Consider the following 19,308-nt stretch of genomic DNA (forward strand, 5'->3'; position numbering starts at 1 on the left):
TTTAAGAGTGAACAATCTTGGAAGGTGTCAGGCTCTTTTCTTTTTTACTCTATGCAGACAAATCACTAGATTGATTACAAATAGAAAGGTTTAAACCAAGCCTTAATTTATCTGGACTCCTCAACTGTCATGTAGGCAGGTGAGGCGCATACCCTCACCTATTGGTCAGACCTGTTCCTCCTCCACTGGTCCTGCCCCTCTCTAGCCCTGAAGGGCCCATCCTCCACTCTAACATAAGGAGCTTGTGTTTTGTTCCTTGGTCTCTTGCTGAACTTTCTTTTTGACAATTCTTACACATTCAGTCCACCGTGAGAGACCTTCATTTCAGCAGCAGGGTTACTTGGTGACAGAGGTTATTCATTTGTGCTTTGAAATTGGATGTAAGAAAAAAACTGGTTGTACACTTTCTTTGTGGCACGATTCTAATAGTCTTTGTTTCTCCATTTCTTAACACACACACACACCACGCACACATAAATATAATGGTTGTTCTTGCTCTGGCAGTGATTTTCCCCCAGATATAAAAGTTATATTGGCTGTTATTGGCTACATTAAGAAACCTCCAAAGATTGGGAGATCTTCTAAGAGAATATTTATTTTTATTTAAAAATATGACACATCAAAGTGAAGCAGTTACATTAAAAAAAAAAATAATAAGAAGACCTAAAACCTTTTCCTAGAATTGGAGGAAGGGATTTGCTTTTAGTTCACACTCACTCTTGATGCCAGGAATAAGAACCATCATCATTTTCCTCCTTTGTGGGCACTGAGTACAAATATGAAAAATTTTACTTATAAACCAGTGAAGTGTTAGGACTTTAATTTTCTTTAGAAATTAAAACTCCCCCAGTAAAATACCTTTTCTTCATTTTGTTCTGCATCTTGTGAAATCCTGAATTCAGGGATGTTATTACATTTACTGGATTTGCTTCTTCCGTTCAACTCCAATGTGGTTTAGAAAAAAAAAATTTTTTTCTCCTCTGTTTCTCATAGATTTCTCAACAGAATAATTTTCTAGGAGATACTTGATTCATTTGGGGGAAATTTTTCTTATTGGTTTTTCATGTTCATAATAAAGGATTTCTGACAAAAATTTAAAATACCCTATGGAGACCAGCTTATTGTACAATAACAATTTATTGTATGTAATGAACAACCATCTGTAGACTGATCATGAAAATAAAGACCAACACAAATGTGGGAGTTCCTCATTTTCTAAAGAAATATATCTTTATTGACTTTTTCCATTTTCTTACAAAGCAGTTAAAAAAACCTCATTCCTGCCCTAGCATGCTATTCAATGTTAGGATGACTGCCCCCTTAAGAGACTGTTGGTGGAGCTGTCTTAAGGTTTTCCTAAGCACCACAGAAGAGCAACATCGCTTGGTCCCATTTTTACAGGATAGAATCCAAGATTCACTGGATAATGTATGCTTAGCTCTCTTGAATAAGACCAGTTTAGTGAATTAATGTTTGAAGAAGACCAGTTTAGTGGATTAATGTCTAATTTACACACATTAATACAGACAAACCTTGAATCTTTACAGATTAAATGCCCACTTTATACCATGGTGTAATTGTGTGAATTATGGGTGAGTGTACAGTATATAGATGTATATGTATATGTACTAGATATATCTATAAATAAAATAGTGCTTTAAGGTAACAGTATTCTTTGGTTGATTTAAATGCCTGTGGTAGACTCTGGTAAAAGGCTAAAAGGCAAATGGCCCCACTATAATTGTCAATCTTAACACTGAGCTTGTGCGGAAGGTCCCTATACTGTTGACTGTCAGCATTTCCAGGTCCACGATGTATTCTCTGGGTCCTGTTAGTGACTTCACGAGCACAAGCATGGCACTTACAGGACTTGTTTGCTAAAATAAAAGAAGAAAGAAGAGGGAGAGAATTAGTTTTCTTGGAATAGAGTTTCTCTTATTATACTTCCAATGAGAATTAGGGGATAATTAACTACTAGATAGGTAAGAAGTGGGATAAAAAAAACAAAAAAAAAACAAAAAAAAAACAAAAAACTACTACTTATCCCTTCCTGACTCCAAACCTTCTTCATAGTTATCCTTGGACCTAGCTCCAAGTTTCAAGGAGTTGCTTTTCAAATAGTTTTTCTTTTCTATTCCTCCCTTTCTGTGAATGTTTCTTAAACCCTTAAGCAGTTTCAGCTATTATAGAGTCCAGAGCTTGGAATCAGATCATTTTTGAACTGGTAAACAAAGCTGCAATTTTTCATTGTCTTGACATTGTGCATCTATTTACATTCTAGTGGTTGAAGAGAGAGGGAAACAGTTAATTTCAATAGAATGTTGCAAATATTAAGGAATATGGGGATACTCAGGGTGTGTGCAGACAGGTGCAAATACACGGGAAAAAGAGGAGGAATCCTAAAATATTAAGGAAAGGCTTTGGAATACCCAGGGAGAGTCCCCAGGGATAAGCGGAAGTTCTGTAAAGCATCATGTTCAGAAGAACTCAGTGCAGTTTAATTTTGATGAAAAATGTGACGGGTGTTGGAAAGAGGAGAGAGATGATATTGGTGGGGTGGGTAAGCAGATGGTGAATCTGAATGACAAAGGATACAGAGAGAGATTCAGATTTAGCAATCACCTCAAGGGGTGGACATAAAACCAAGGGAGAGAATGTGGATGTAGTAAAGCCAGAGTTCTAGGAGAGGATGACACTGAAGGAGTAGGTAGAGGAGAAACCAAAGAAAGAAGCTGAGAAGAAATAAATGATTAAGTGGGGGAACAGATGAGTGGCCAGTTGTGTCCACCAGAGTGGAGGAGGATGAGGATTCTGGAATTTTAAAGTGCTTTTGGGATTTAATGTTTGGAGGTCATTAGTGGCTTTTTTTCCCCCATATCAGCTTCCATATGGTAGTGGGAACAGAAGACAGGAGTGACCAGGAAGTGATAAAGCACAGACCGTGATTACAGTCTGGCGAGGGAGAGGAAAGGTAGGGCAAAATCCAGAGGGAAAAACATGTTGAATATGTAGGAAGTAGAGGGGATTCTGTCAAAATAAGATTCTGGAGGAGATAAAATGAAAAATACACGTGCTGGATGGATCTTGATTGACAGAAGCGAAACCTTGTTTTCGGAAACTTGATGGAGGATCCAGAGACTTAAGTTTGCAGTGAGTGGCATGGGAAGTACAGCTAACTCATACCTAACTCATACCTATTTGATGTCAGTGGTTTCAGAGGAGCAGGAGGTGAGGTCACCTACTGAAAATGAAGAGTGCAAGGACTTAAAGAATATGGGGATATTTGAGACCAGGGAATAAAGAAAAATGGAATAAAAGAAATAAGAAAAAATAACAGAATTGTTGAGCATACTGAACACCCATCTGAAATAGGAGACCAGAATTTTACAGGATTACTAGTCCATACAAGCTGGGTATGAAAATATATATGGATTTATGGGATTGATGTGGGGCTGCCAGATGGAGGATTGATGTGTTGGTGACAGGGTAGTTTAAGTGTCCACCAAGTAGCTGATAGACTGGAAGGGGACAGGGGATCGGAGGATCAGGGAACTAGCATCACTTTGAGGGTGAAAAACACTGTGTGAGAGTGATGACATGAGAAAGAGAGCAGGGTGGGGTGGAGAGGGAGGATGGTCACCAGAGACCAATACCTGAGTGTGGCCATGGGGGTTGGTGTCATTTTGTTCTGCATCTTGTGAAATCCTGAATTCAGGGATGTTATTACATTTACTGGATTTGCCATGGGAGATGAGATGGCCAGGGAACTATAGGATAGGGCACTGGATAATTCTAACAGTGCCCAGATCAGGTTACAGAAAGGAAATGTCTTCATGATGTAGCCCTTCCTTACTTCAGGCTCTCTTCTCTTCCCACTAATCACCCACTCCAACACACTCTCCCCGAGTGATCCTATCCATAACCATGGCTTTGGTTATTATGCATTTGCCAGTGACTTGGAAGCCTGCATTTTGAGTTCCAAATCCACAAATCCAGCTGCAAGTATTTCTACTTTGATTTTTCACAGGGACCTGGAATTAATTTATCCAAATGACCTTTCATCTTTCCTTCCACACTGGCTCCTTGTTCTTCTTTATCTCCACTATTTACTGTTGCTCAAGACAGAAACAAGAAGTGTCTTCTTCTTGATGCATCTTTCTCCTCAAACCTCCCAATAGCAAATGAGTTACCAAGTCATGTAGTTCTTCCAATATCTTCTTAAATCTGTTCTTTCTTTGTTTTTTAAAACTCCTGGCTACCACCATAACTGCCTATCTCTTGAATGTGTAACTGGTCTATTTCCATTTTTGCCCCACTTCAATCCATGATCTGTAATGTAGGCAGGCATCATTTTAACCTGAAACTCCAATAGAGACTCCTCTACCTGAAGGCCTTAAAATACTCTATAAGGTTTGTGACATCTAGCTCGTTCTGCTCTCCAGGATCCTCTCAGGCTCCTCTGCCTCTAGCACTTGGAGTTCCAGACCAACTGCACTTCTATATACTCCTTTAGTTTGCTATTCTTCAATTTGTCCTTGAGTTTAAATCTATTTGTACCAGAAGGCTGACCTGATTAGGTCTTCTGCTTACATACTTGTGAGCAACCTTTAAACTCTTTGTTGCAGAGGTCAGCACCCTTCTGAGCACTTGCACAGAGTCTAAACTATTATCTCCAATGGGATAGGAATTAGCTTGCTTTTATTTATTTTTGTGCCTCTAGGATCCTCTATAGTACTTGCTTCTTGGAAGCAATAGCTGTAGGTAACAGTAATACTTTGAAGGTGATACTTTACTTTCAATTTTGTGTACTACTTCCTTATAATATGTCCCCCTTTCTAGGGAAGGAGCTTTTCTCAGTATTCTCCCAAAAGGAATACAAATAAAATCCTATATTCCACATATCCTTTCAAGGATCAGGTCATGTCTCATGACTATCAAGAAACCTCCTTTATCTATTAATTTTTTGCTGTCTTTAAACCATGGATTAAATACAATGCTGGCTCCTTCTTTTCCATAGATGTTAACTTTTGCTGCACAATTGTAGTCAGAAGTCTTTGAAATCAGGAACTGTGCATTACCTGTCTTTTTAATTCTTCACTATGGAGCCAAGAACATAGTAGTGCTTAATTATGGACTGCTGGTTGATTCTTAGGCGTAAGTGGAATTTCAATGAGAAATTTTGTAGGATTTGATCCAAGTGCTTTTCGAATTATGTGATAAGAAATAGTATTGATGTATTTTTTTAGCATTTAAAATAGTTTTTTATTCAAGTAATTTAAAATGATTTAACTCTGGGATTATCAAAATTGGCAATATTTTATATTATTCATGGGAAAAAGGCTTTGTATTTGTATTTGAAAAATCAAGTCAATAACTCAATAAATCAAGTCAATGAATAAAAATAACTTTCAAAGAGTCCTGTTTATTGCAGAGAAAAACCACGTTGGAACTTTAACTGCTGATCCTACTAGGAAATTTTATTTCTTAAAATTATGGTGCAGAGTTCAAAATGGAAAGTTATTTTTAAAGGAGAATTTGAGATGAACCTATCATATTACCATGGGATTACTGATAATAATATCTGTTTGGGCTAGAATTAATTAATTGGTACTATCTGAACTGTGTAAAACTCATTTACAGGAAACTTTTTACAAATAACCTAGTGCATCTCAAATTTAAGACACCAAATGCTAAAGAAGTTTATTTTTTCCTACTAGAAAAAATAATGATAGTAATAGATTGTATTTTGGGTTGGGTTTTTCTCTTCAGAAGTTGGTCATGAGAAATTAATCATTTCTAATTTACTGGCAAAGAAAGAGAATCACATTGCTTAAGCTGGAAAGGAAGTCAGTATATCAAAGAACAGGATAAACGTGTAAACATTAAAAAATCTGTAAATTCGACCACAAGGATGAATTTCCCAATTTGCTTTCATATTCTCAAATGAAATATTGACTTTAAAATCTGATTAAAAAGGAAGAGTGCCCAAAGGAGTTTTGAAAAAAAAAAAAAAAAACTGTAACTGGATGAATAACATCCTGAGCTTGAAACAGTTACGGTAACCCTGCAAACTGCTTGGTGGGGTGCCATCATTTTCACATGAAGTGGTGAGCTGTATTTAAAATGTGTCAGAATTTTAACCTAAAATGAACTTGTTGAGATTTTGCGGGGGAGAATGGAGTCCGGGAGATCAGCTTGGAAGGCTCTGGAGAGACTGGGGAGGTGAAGCAAGCAGCTTAGAGAAGAGGAGGCTGGGGCTTTGGAAGCAAAGATAAACCAGGAGACACTATGAAGAGAGAAATGGCAGAATTCAGAAGCAAGATTTCACATAGGTAATAAAAGACAGGGAAAAGACCTGGGTGAGCCCACACTGCCCAGAAGACAGTGGTACATGTGTTGACTCATACTGTGCAGCGGGGTAGGTCACTTCTGAGACCGACAGGTTTTAGTTTTGCTGTGAATGTAAACTATCTTGCAAATGTAGCAATAAGGAATTCATGATTTTTGAAAAACTCTCCAGAAATTATTTTTCCTACATACAGTCAAATGTCATTGATTTGTAGTTTTGTGTTTTGGCAGTCACACACAACTCTAGTACTAAAGTCGGCAGTTTGGTATCTGTGATTTTAGGGAAGCTACTTAATCTCTCTACATGTCATATTTGTCTTCTGTAAAAAATCAAAATCAATATTAGTATCTATCTTACGGCATTCCCAGGGGATTAACTGAAATAAGATACACTGGAGGTCCTTACACATGCCTACACACAAAACTCTAAATGTTAGCTTTCCTTCCAAGAGAATAAGACATGACAAACTTCCACCTTTCTCGATAGCTGCCTTCAGGATACTTACCCTTAGGTAGAACTCTCCATTTTCATTTCCAGATTTAATCCGAAAAGTATTGATGGTATTGGCATAAATAGTTGTGGCCTGTATCTGGAAGATGTCTGATGGTACAGTCCTGTCAGAGCGGATGCTCATGTATTTGTAGACTATGGATTGGGGCAGTTCCCTGCACATAGCATTTGAGACTGGGCAAACACATCGGCTGTGGAGACAAATAAAAAAGCATTCATTGGTTTGGTTGGGGAGTAACAGAAGAGGCTCACTTTCAAAAGTTCTGTTGATGTTTCTTACTTCTCTGATGTTAAAATATAGGGATCTTGACAAGGATTTCGTGGGTAACAACGGAAGCCACCATGATAATTCCAACACATTTCATCCTCTCGGCATTCATTGGCGGTCTCACACTCATTGATATCTGCAGACATAGGGTTTAAGAGTATATTGATCAAGAAGATTGTGTAAGTGGCAGGAAAACTGTGTAAGTTTTAAGGAAGGCAGTATATAAGACACAAAACTGGGTGGAACCTGAATTCATTACATTGAATTCAGGACAGATGTAGTTGAGCCATTCTGCACAGATTAATATGTATCGTTTTGTGATTTTTTTTTAAATAAGTACCAATTGTTTATCTGTTAAATTCAAAGTCAAATGCTAACCATTGACTTGGCTTATATTTAAAAAAAAAAAAGGCCGACCAACCAAATACCCTACCAATTCCTTCCCTCAGGGAGATGATAATTTAGTTGGGAACAATTACTTATAAAGCAAAATGGAATTAAATGGGAGATAGGTAAGGACACACAAGGAATTGAAGTGGAATTGACTCTTTCTGCCTGGTGGATTAGGGAAGGCTGAAAAAAGAAGTAGGCATCTCAGGTTGGCCTTGAAGGGTGGTAGTTAAATGGATTTTTCATTGCTAGGGTGGGGAAGGCTTCCCAGGATGAGAAAGCAGCAAGCAGAAACTAAGCAGAGGGCAGCTGGTCCTTTGTCTCAGGAGCTCAGGAGAGAGAACACATCTAGAAAGGTAGTTTCAGGAAGTAGGCACGCTGAGGGATAGATGAGGGGTTTCCATGGTCCAGAGGAAGGAGCACAGCGGAAGTGATGTCATGAGGGTTTCCGCCTTGTAGAACACAGATATTTAAGGACTGTGTAGAAGAAGAAGGGGCTGGTGCCAAAGAGCCAGAGGGGAGAGTTCCAACTGTGAGTAGGCTAGGCTGGACAAAGGCTCATTTTAGATTTGGCTATTTGGAACTCCCAGGTGATATTTGAAAGAACACCTTAGTGAGCCATTGCAATTGTAACCACAGAAACAATTAAATTAATATCCATCACCCTAAGTCTATCTCCTTTACATTTGAATAGTGATTTATATTTCATCCCATATAAACATTTTCTGAATCATGCCTTCCCCATCATTGGATATTTTCATTCATTCATTTACTCATTCCACAGGTAATTTACTGAATCCTTGCTGCAAGCCAGGCATGGGATGGGTGCTGGGATATGATCTCTCTTTTGTATTCCCATACCTGGTAATCCACTTTTAGGATCTTTATTGCTTTCTGCTTTGCATTATTGAAATCTGCCCCTTCGTTTTAATCCTTCTATTGTGAATTCCTTGAGGGCAAGAACATTGTACCCACATTTTAACCCTTTTTATCACCTAGTGTTATTGCCTTGGGACATTGGCTTTTAAGAACATTAAGTTTTGCTTCACAAAACTGTGTGAAGACAGGTGAAGAAGATGTTATCTCCTTTTGACATGGAGAAAAAAATCCACTGTGGTTAAGTGGTGGATTCAAGTTCATGTAGTTAGTGACAGGCATCTTTCCAGCGCAAGTTTCTCTAGGGAAGAATAATTCCATGCCTTGTCTTTAGAGAAATTTTTTTTTCTTTTGACTTCCAATTGGCTAAACTTATCTGAATTCCAGGAGGAAACTGGAAAAGTTATGCAGTTTCCAAGAGTCAGTCACAAGAAGTGCCTTCTTGGACTAGCTATGGTTGAGGGCAGAAAACCTAACTTTCTCTGAAGAAATTACAATTGACTTGCCCTTTCAGTCTTTTTTACCTTTTGAAAAAATAAAGGTGATGTTTAGCTCAAGGGAAAATTAAGACTGGTTTGTTATAAGGAGCCCAACAACAGCACAAGGAAGCTTTAATCTATAACTTTGGTTATTACTTCTGACAGTGTAGAGTCTAGCATAATCAACAGCTTAACCATTCTGGAAGGCTGTTCAGAAATGAAGAGTATTAAAATATTTGAGGAGCGTGCATCTGCATGTATGTTTTTTTTCTGTCTGTTTAGATAAAACACACACACACACACACACACACACAGAGTTTTCATTTTTGTAAGCCTGTGGAAATGAGAAAAGCTATTTCATACCCAAAATAAGCCCTTAGAGGAACGTAAGAATTCAAACCTTCTGAATTCTACTTTGTTCTTATGGACAGGGCTCAGGAGGGTTGGTTTCAGTAGGGGAAAGCAATTGGTTGATACTTTAAAAGAATGCAAGTCTCTTTCACAGATAATATTTTGGCTCACTCAAATATTCTGAAGCTACATATCTTCAATATAACAACATTCATGAACCTCCATCTGTAATTTCAGTGCATTTTCCACCTTTACTCAAAACAGACATGTCTCTGGATATATAGGTCAGGCAAGTAAGATCCTACTGTACATTAATTTCCTTTTGTCTTTGTTCAATATCAACTCCATTTATGATCAGAAACACATGGACATTTGTTTGAAGGACTCCAGGGAAATTGGTTAAAATATCCTACTGGCTAACATTTTCCTGCATGTAATATTCATGTTAAAAGTCTCAATTAGGGTTCAGTAAGTAAGACCTATGGAATGCAATGTTTCCCCACAATTAACATTTACAGAGTTTCTAGTAAGGGTTATAAAGATGTTCATTAAGAAATGAACGACATTTTGATTATGCATATACCTAGTGGTTGGAGTCTAGCTTCATGCTACAAAAGCCCAGATCACGATGTTCCTCTGAGTTACTATTTCCCTACACAATTATTATATAGACTGAGACTTTCCAGTGTTTCCTTTCCTTGATCTTTTCCTTTCTTAAAAAGATCCTTATTGTCCTGTGTGTTCTCTTTCCAATTCTGAGATTTTAAAAATCTCTAGAAAAGACTTACTATTAGTTCCTGACATTGCTGAGCATATTCCATAAAAACACTTTGAATTGTAGGAACTTCATAGTTTATGAATTATTTTCACATTATATTGTTTCATTCCCACATCTCCTTTTTCCAAAAGAGAGAGCTAAGACTCAAGAGAAGTTTGATTTGCTCACTATTGTGTAGATAGAATGTAGGACATCCAGATTTAGTATGCAGAAATGCAGTACATACATCAGAATGCAATACATACAGATTTTTTCTGTCCTCAAGTTAAGCCATTTTTTTATACTTTCACTGTTTTATGTAAATGTGAGTATTTATACTAGTTTTCTCAGGATTATCTACATGTTTTGTTTTATCTACCAGTCTTTTTCCTCTTGAAGAAGTTTTAAACTGCACGTGGTATTGGAGGTACATTTTCAAATTTTGCACATTTTCAAATTTTCCTAAAAGACTCTGAAATCATACAATTGTAGATGGTTGCCTCTCAGATCCATGTGCAGGTGTGAAGACCACCTAAGTATTTATTTTGTAGCTGGTACAAGGTCATTAGTTATTTTTTGGCTTAACAGGTTTTTTTTCCTGAAGAATACAGGCACATTTTAGTACATATTAGGATGACTTTCTCATCACCTAAATTACTACATAATTTATAATCTTGGTATCTTAGAGAATTAAGACTAAATTGAGGTTATCTCTAACTCACATGTTAAATTGAGGCTCTAAGCTCAAACTCATGGTGAAACATTTTCATAACTGAATCTTTTCTGGTAGATGCTTGGAAGAGATTATATGTGCCAGTTAGTAGAGATATTAACATTTTATTAAAACTTATTTACACTTTTTAGAAAGGAAAACTATTACTCTAAATTCCAAAGAAAGTCAAGACTAACATGGAGTCTCCTCTTTATGAGATGTACATTATCTCATGATGATGAGAGCAAAGAGCACTAATTATGTATTCAATGTGGGAAAAATGAAAATCTGTAGTAGAGAATCCTGTAACTTCCTTCAGGTTCTTCCTGGGTAAAACCAAACATTTCACATGTAAGAAAACAAATTTACCTTGACATGTTCTGCCTCTCACCACTTGGTATCCCTGGGGGCACATACATGTGAATTTCCCAGGTTCATTGACACATTGATATTGACACAGGTAGTTTGAGGTTCTGCATTCATCAATATCTGTTGAATCAGACAAGCGCAAAGACACAGAGTTGAAAAACTTTCATGCCACTACTTTGGTAATACACTTTTTAGATGAGCTAAAGAGAATAAAAACATTGTAAACTTTAAACAGAAATATAAGATTTTATCAAAAGCTTGAGGTCAAATTCTAACAATATCAGTGTATTTCCCTCTACAACTTCCCAGTATCAGGAGTTTTTATTTTTACCATCAGTTTTACTGATTAATTGTGGACAGTTTAGTTAACCTTGGACCTAACTATACTAGCTAAACAGTTTAGACATAGTGAATTGGCTTGTGGGACATGTACTTCACTTTGTGCTCCCACACAGGATGCAGATTCATGTTTGTCTTCTCAGAAATTGGGTGACTCTGCTACTAAATTCATCTGAGCTTTGAATTCCAAGCCCATTCTCTGTGCAAGTTTTCAGAGGTGACATTTTGGCAGAGTCTTGTCTTCAGAGGAAGAATGCTTTGCATATCTGAATAGGGATGCATGTATAGTTTGCTCAGAATTGCAGAAGCAGCTTCCTTGAGCTGTCTCATTATGGTTTTAAGCATAATGGTATGATGTGAGGCTTCTCTGGGTAGGGTATGACCTTTATGGCCCCAAGTGAATCTGAAAGGGACCAGGAGGAATTTAAGGACATCAAGTGTTGATGGTATCCCCTTCATGGTATCTTATGCTGCTTTAATTATTCAGAGGAACGGGCACAGTCAGGACTCTGAAGGTCATCCATCCAGTAGATGGATGACCAGTGTGCTGTCTTTTTACTTATACGAAACTAAAACCTAGGTAGCTTAAGAAATATACCCCAGGCACACAGTGGCAGGAATAAAGCTAGGGGACAGGTCTCTTGGTTTTTGATTGCAATGTTTTTGACATGCCTTCAGCATTTCTCAAATTCAAACATGCACAGCAATCACAGGGCATCCTTGTTAAATGCAGACTCTGCTTTAGAAAGTTTGGGCTGGGGTATGAGATTCTGAATCTCTCAATAAGCTTCCAGGAGCACTGGTGTTATTGGTCACTAGATCACACTTTGAGAAGCAACACACTAGAACATCCATTCTAATGATTAGACCCAGCTAGCATCTAAAATTTCAGTTATTTCTGTTTTTTTTTCCTCTTGGTAACATATGAAGAAGCCAACATTAAACTATATGAATTAGATTTTGGAATAGAATTTGTGTGATTAAAAATTTGTTTTCATCAACAGCTACATGATCAGAGAAAGCCACACTAATGACAAGGGTGGACTCTTATTGCAAGTTATTTCAAAAATATTTTACCTTCACAGTTGAGCCTATCACTGCTCAGCTCATATCCTTGATTGCACTGACAGATGAATGAACCGAGAATGTTGTAGCACTGCTGAGCACATTGGTTGCTGGCATCACATTCATTTATATCTGAAGGGAAAGGTTGTAGATATACACATGTCTTTAAACATATATTTGCTCTCTTGTACCTATATCATCTGATGATAAATGAGTAATTCCCTAGCTGAATTCTTTGCCCTGCAGAAGCTCATCCGAGAAAATCCATTCAGTTTCATATTTGTTGGAACAACTTCAAAGGTCTGTAATATACTTCTTTTAGAAATACCAGAATGTTTTCTTCTAGGTACGGCAGTTTGATGTTTGATAAATCTTCCCCAAAGAATTTAATGCTTCTAATAAATAAACATTCCAGTGTCTATTTTCTTTTGTTGTTCAGATTCAAAATGCCAAGTCTATAAATAATTGTTATAAGACACTCATACTGATACGGTCTCTCAGCATGCTGTAGTGAAGATTTATCTGTGCTATTTATTACTTTTTAAATGGTTTCTGTTAAATTCCATTACAATTATAACATAAGCCTTTGAGACTCATACAGAGTTTTGCAATGCTCTGAGGCACTGAAAATATTGTGAAAAGGCATTTTTCCTGCACTAGATTCTTTCCATGTCATGCCAATCTTATAATTGTGTGCCGTGACATTGCATTCTGAAAGGGGAGAAGAAGCATGTAAAAATCAGATGCACTTTCAGTGGAAAGTTTATGTACTTGAACTTCCAGTAACCCCCTTGGCACCATTATCATCTATATCACACCCTGTTGACGAATTGGTGTGTGTATATCAATTGATCTATAATTTGAAAGAAATTTTGATACACTTACAGAGGAAAGCTAAAACCAAGCTTCAAAAAGGTTTCCGTTCACTTGTTGATGTGTTTTAGGAAACACGTTAGTTATTGTCCTTTCAGCATTAAATGATTGCTCAAGGGAAGTTGATGGAAACCAGTTCATTAAAGAATGCTGAAAACTGGAAGTAGTGCACCTTGATATGGGGTCTCCTTTTTTTTTTTTTAAGACAGAAATAGTTAGGATGGCAGTCTCCTCAAGACTTACCTACACAGGTGTAGTTGTTTGCCGCCAACTGAAACCCGGGGTTGCACTGGCAGTAAAATGAGCCTGGAGTGTTCACACATCTTTGGTGGCAATACGGAGGCACAGAGCACTCATCTATGTCTAGGTGACCAGCACACACAGAGAGACAAATTATTGACTTACCAAGTTTTCAACAGAGATGATCTAGAAAACCTATGTAGGGAAGACTTTATTTAAAAAAAAATCCCTTTGTTACTAAAATTCAGGTATAGGTGTTTTAAGTATACTTGAATCAGCATTCTGAAGTTAAATAAGATGTTAAGAATGAAGACTGCATACCCCAGTGTGTGATAAATAAGCCTGGCTAGGTGGGTTGAGACTTAAAAGAGTAAAGTAAATAAGACCACTTCACATACATAAGAGAATGTCCATGTGGGGAGCTAAAATCTTATGAATGAGGTAAAAACCAATTAAGCAATGCAGCATGAAACTAAAAGAAAGGAAAGGAATTGTAGAGTATGCGTGTCTGGTGACAGGGGCTAAGTCACTGAAATGTTCTGTGTCCTGGGGTTTCTTCTGCACACAGTGAAAGGAAGGCTTGCCATATGTATCTTAGGAAGTTTTTGTGAGAGTCAAATGAAAGAATGCTGTGGAAAGAAAGGATGCACAACAAGTCACCTCTTGAGAGGGCCCGGCTGACACCAATGAAGTGTTCCAAATGGTGTCTTTCTCAGACAAATATTTCCATCCATAAGATGCTCAACTGAGAACTTGCAGAGGAAGACGAACACCTTAGAAGCATAATAAAATGTCACTAATTCATGACTCTATGCTTAATGACAACTCCAACATGGCATGTGTCATTCAGAGCAAAAAGTATGCAGGTACAAGGTAACACTGTATACAGACCCTGCCTTTTGGTAAAATGAAACAAAACAATGTGAAGCTGTTTGGGTACTTTAAAAATGTAAGAGGCAGTGTGCTCAAGTGGCTTCAAGGTAACCTAAGTTTGGATTTTCACTTTGGCAATTACTAGCTTGGTCTTAATTCTCAAGCTTCCATTTCCTCTTCCATAAGTAACAGTGTAAAAAATATGATAGAATTGCTGGGAGGATTACATGACATAATGTAGGCAAAGTTCCTGGATCACAGAAGGTAAAAATAAATGGGAGCTATTATTAATAAGCTGCAAAATATTTTTGATTGAACCTGCATCTTTTAAGGATTTTTTTTTTTTAGTTGTTGATAGATCTTTATTTTACTTATTTATATGTGGTGCTGAGAATGGAACCCAGTACCTCACACATGCCAGGCAAGTGCTCTACCACTGATCTACAGCTTCAGCTCCTTAACCTACTTATTAAAATAAAGCGCATTGTCTGATCAATGTCGCCTCCTCAAGGAGGTCATCTCTCCCACACATATAAAATAGTTTATTCTGCCCCATCTATTTCTTTATCTTTATTGCTTTAGATGGATCACTGAAGGCTTGCTAGAGGAGGTACTCTGAACTGGGACTGAACAGAAATTTACTAGGAGGGAATTTCCTTGAGCCCTTTGCATCACTTGACATTGTGTTATATGTTTATCTGCTTCTTGTTTGTCTCCCTCACTACAATGCAAGCCAAATAAAACCTGTATCTTCTCTTTAAGGTAAAAACAGTGGGTCTTTTTTTTTTTCCTGATCATGCCATATGCTTAATATGTGGAACAAGGACAGGCATAGTGGGTGCCCCATAATCATTATTTGAATGAATGGAAATTTAAGGCTAATTAGCACAGTGCTTCCTAGTACCTTGTATTATAGGCAGGTTCCAGTGTTGATAGTCAGTTATACAAATGGTACTTTCTAATAGTTATGATTTTTTACAGTATGTTTGTTCATTACTATAGCCAGTATGGAGAACAGTCAGCCCTAAATAATTTCTTGATAAATAAATAATGTGTGTCTTCTCAACCAGTGGACATTCATCAACCATTGTTATATGGTAACACTGCGTTTGGCACCGCAGGTTTATAATGATCTGCATCTGTCTAGTATGGAATATAGGCATGAAAAAAATTTCCCCATGGAATAATAAGATCAATAATAGACAGGTGTGCAAGGGATAGAGGGAGCACACTGTGCTACACAAAGTGTGACCTGCTGAGTGCTGCTGGTCCATGGACTATTTGGATCGATACAGAAACTGAAAGTACATGTTTAGGTATAGCAATTGACATTACCACAAAATTTTTAATTAGGGCTGGGGATGTGGCTCAAGCGGTAGCGCGCTCGCCTGGCATGCGAGCGGCCCGGGTTCGATCCTCAGCACCACATACCAACAAAGATGTTGTGTCCGCCGAGAACTAAAAAATAAATATTAAAATTCTCTCTCTCTCTCTCTCTCTCTCTCTCTCTCTCTCTCTCTCTCTCTCTCTCTCTCTCCCTCTCTCCCCTCTCTCTTTAAAAAAAAAAAAATTTTAATTATACTTTACAGATGTATTGGTCTTGCAACAGATTAGAGATCTGCAAAAGGATATTTCATCATAGTTGATGAAGAAGGAGTGACCAATTATAGTTGGATGGATCACCGAAGGCTTGCTAGAGGAGGTACTCTGAACTGGGACTGAACAGAAATTTGCTAGGAGGGAATGTTCTTGGAGCAGGAAAGAACTTGGGTGGGGGTACTGAAGTGTGACAGTGTATGTGTATAATTAGTCATGAAGGTCTCTTCCTATTTTCTCACAAAAGGCTGTTCCCATCGTCTAGGTTCGCCCTGCAGTAGGATGAGTTAGTTCTTTCTTCTGGAACGTTTATTTTATTAACTAACACAATAGGCAAAGCTCTGGTGTCTGTGGAGTTTCCCCACACTCTTTTCCCAAACCATGGCTCAGCTGCTACAAACCCTGGGTGCTCCTTAGAGGCTGGGCACCAACCCCAGCATCTAGGCACGGCCCATGGCAGACAGAACTGGGCCACGACCCACGAGAAGCTCAGTGCTGACAACCTAATGTCAACAGCTCACACTTGTGGGTGAAAAGTGATTCCCTATCTCCACATCCTCACCCTCTATTCCTAAGAGAAAATAAGGCCTCTTCACTGGCCTGTGGTAAGAGGCGGTATATAAATAAATGGACAGAGGGACTCAATTACAGAGTTTCAGGGCTACTGCTGGGCCTCACAATTGAGCCAGGATGCTTTATTTGACTTCACTATTTGCTAGTTTACCTCCTCACACTGTCTTCTTCCATTTTGAATGCAAAATGCACCCACGGAGCATCCTCTGTGTGGTGGGCTCTCTTTGAGGACTCTGGAGCCAGCAGTGACACAAGCTGACCTGGCCCTTGCCCTCAGGGAGCTGACATGCTCAGACCCTCAAGGGAGCAGGTATTATGCTTGGCTTTGCACTTAAAATACCCAGCACAGGCTGGCAACAGTCTCTGGCCTTTCTGTTAATCTCTGCATGATGATGGCAAGCAGCTGCACCACACAGGGCCTGTCTCTGTGGTGAGTGCTCCTGTGTGTGAGCTCCTGAGGTAGGGACCCTTGCTGTCTCCACAGGACACAGGAACAAGGAAAGACACTGAGGACTTAGGTTCTCAGTGCTTAATGCCTCAAAATGCCTTGTGGGGATGGAGCTGGGATTTGAACTTTACCCTTTGCTCTGTGAGCTATGCAGCAGTGCCAAAGCCACATCACCAATGTGTTGGTGCAATACCCGCTAATTTAAAATTATTTTCTTGGTTGCCCTGTGGTCCAATTTGTACCACAGATTTCTGCTTTGGCTTAATCTGTAACACTTTGCTGTTCAGGATAGGCTTAACCTTTAAGGCTAGTTGTTCTTGTTAGATGGAGAATGGATTGGTAGTCAGTGAAAGAGGAAGTATCATTACTATCATTCTTCAATGGATATGGGTGCTTTGCTGTGAATGCCTGAAGATGCTCAGGCAAGACTCTTGTTTACTGCCCCATGGGACTTACCCACACACTGCTCTCCTCGCTTCTGATACCCTGGAGGGCAATGGCATGCAAAGGAGCCTCGTAAATTGATGCACACTTGGTCTGCTCTACAGTTGTGCGTTCCTGCAGTGCACTCGTCGATGTCTGTCCAAGACATGCAACACAAACAATGTTTTAGTAGATTGTGTGAAGATTTCATCATTTCTTCCATTTTGGCATTGCTTTTCTTAAACTGAATTTTGACTTTATTCTTAAAGCATTATACTTTTGTTACATTGAAAATATTTTAAATTATAAATAATTTCAAGAATTCAGTAAATAACTTCATAGATAATGGTTTGTTAAAACACTAACATTTTGCCATGCTTGTCTTGGCTGCTTTTGTTTTGTTAAGAAATAAAACACTGCAGATGCAGCTAAAGCCTCACCCCATCTTCAACCCCTTACCCATCATGTGCCAGTCTCCTAATAGGCAGAAGATGGTTTATACTTTTGTTAAACAGGGATTAGGTGTGCATCTAGTTGGATATAGTAGTTTAGTGTGTTTAAAAATTTTAATAAGTTGTATGATACCTGGCTTTTCCACCCATATATTACATTATAATTTCTATTTACAAGGCTTTAAAAATTTGCCCAGTAAGTGGGTAAAACTAATATTATACATTTAATTTCCTGTTGCTTTTTAATTTTTTTTTGCAAATGGTAGAGTAACATTTGTGTATAAATTTTTCATTGCAAATTCAAAATGCAAGGGATTCAATAAGATCATATCCCTCTAGGAGACAAAGACTGGTGTAGTTTAAAATACACAATTTCCCAAAGCCTTTTACTATTTCGCCAAATGTTCCTTAAGGAATAAGCAGGTCATTGTTCTAGAAAAGTAAAACAAACAAACAAACAAACAACCCAAAACAAACAACTCAGCTGTACATATAAAACCAGTTTAGAGAATTTGTTTCATATGAAAATGTGATATAAAATCATGTGTGTACATTCAGGTTTACTGTCATTTATAAGTGAATTTCATTTTGCCTTATCTATATCACCTTTGTATTCATTCAAATCTCTCACATCATGAAGTTAAATAGAACAAATGAAAGCATTATACAGTTTTGGCATTCTCTAATTGAAGACTCTTAAGTGTCATTAAGAGTATCGTACGACATGTAATTCTGAGATGACACATTTTGCATAAAAACTGAGATAGAGTTAGGGGATCTTAAATCATCATGTCTTAAATCATCACTATGGTCTACATGGGGGTACTCTAGCAGAAATAGTGGACCAAGAATCAATTTTTTAAAAAAATGACCGATCATCTGAGTTCATGCAATCTCTTCTTTCTCTTTCAGAAGCTTAGAGAGAGGTCGTTTGTGTTTTTGCCTCATTTTCCCATGTTTTCAAGGTGAATTGTTGCACTATGCAGTGTCCTAATGTAGGAAGACCTGGTTGTAAGAAGTCTGTCCTCAGATAACTGTTTCACTTAGCTGGGCATGGAAATGATAAAAGAGATTCTTCCACAAGAAAGAGGGACAGAAGGTGGAAAATACTTGAGTGTTGTACAGCTATTGGTTGGATAATAACCTATGAACGCATCTACTTACATAATTCTTTGAACCTGGTGATAAAGTTTTAGCTGAGCTTTCTTGGTATGTTTCTGGCTCCGTTTTGAAATTTACCAGTACTATTACTATTATTGTTAGTTTCAAATCAGTGATTGCAAACTGTGCTTTTTGGGTACGATACAATGGTTCGATAATCTTTCTGTGAGATTAATCTGCTCCTTTTTGTGTCTTTTATTATTT

At 37.9% G+C, this 19,308-nt stretch overlaps 1 protein-coding gene across 1 annotated transcript in view; it reads right to left on the minus strand.

Annotated features, from left to right (window-relative positions):
• Positions 1–1,217: 1,217 nt before the first annotated feature.
• The window catches only part of Efemp1 (EGF-like fibulin extracellular matrix protein 1), a 56,651-nt gene continuing 38,560 nt past the window's right edge, over positions 1,218–19,308 (minus strand). The window contains exons 5-11 of the mRNA XM_026399909.2: positions 17,525–17,647; positions 13,582–13,701; positions 12,478–12,597; positions 11,062–11,181; positions 7,140–7,263; positions 6,855–7,050; positions 1,218–1,877 (exon numbers count right to left, since the gene is read on the minus strand). Of these exons, the coding sequence (XP_026255694.1) occupies positions 1,716–1,877; positions 6,855–7,050; positions 7,140–7,263; positions 11,062–11,181; positions 12,478–12,597; positions 13,582–13,701; positions 17,525–17,647 (965 nt within the window). The 3' untranslated portion in view covers positions 1,218–1,715. The remainder of the gene's footprint in view (positions 1,878–6,854; positions 7,051–7,139; positions 7,264–11,061; positions 11,182–12,477; positions 12,598–13,581; positions 13,702–17,524; positions 17,648–19,308) is intronic.

This window comes from Urocitellus parryii, chromosome 12 (genome assembly GCF_045843805.1).
Source record: "Urocitellus parryii isolate mUroPar1 chromosome 12, mUroPar1.hap1, whole genome shotgun sequence".
Classification (NCBI taxonomy): domain Eukaryota; kingdom Metazoa; phylum Chordata; class Mammalia; order Rodentia; family Sciuridae; genus Urocitellus; species Urocitellus parryii.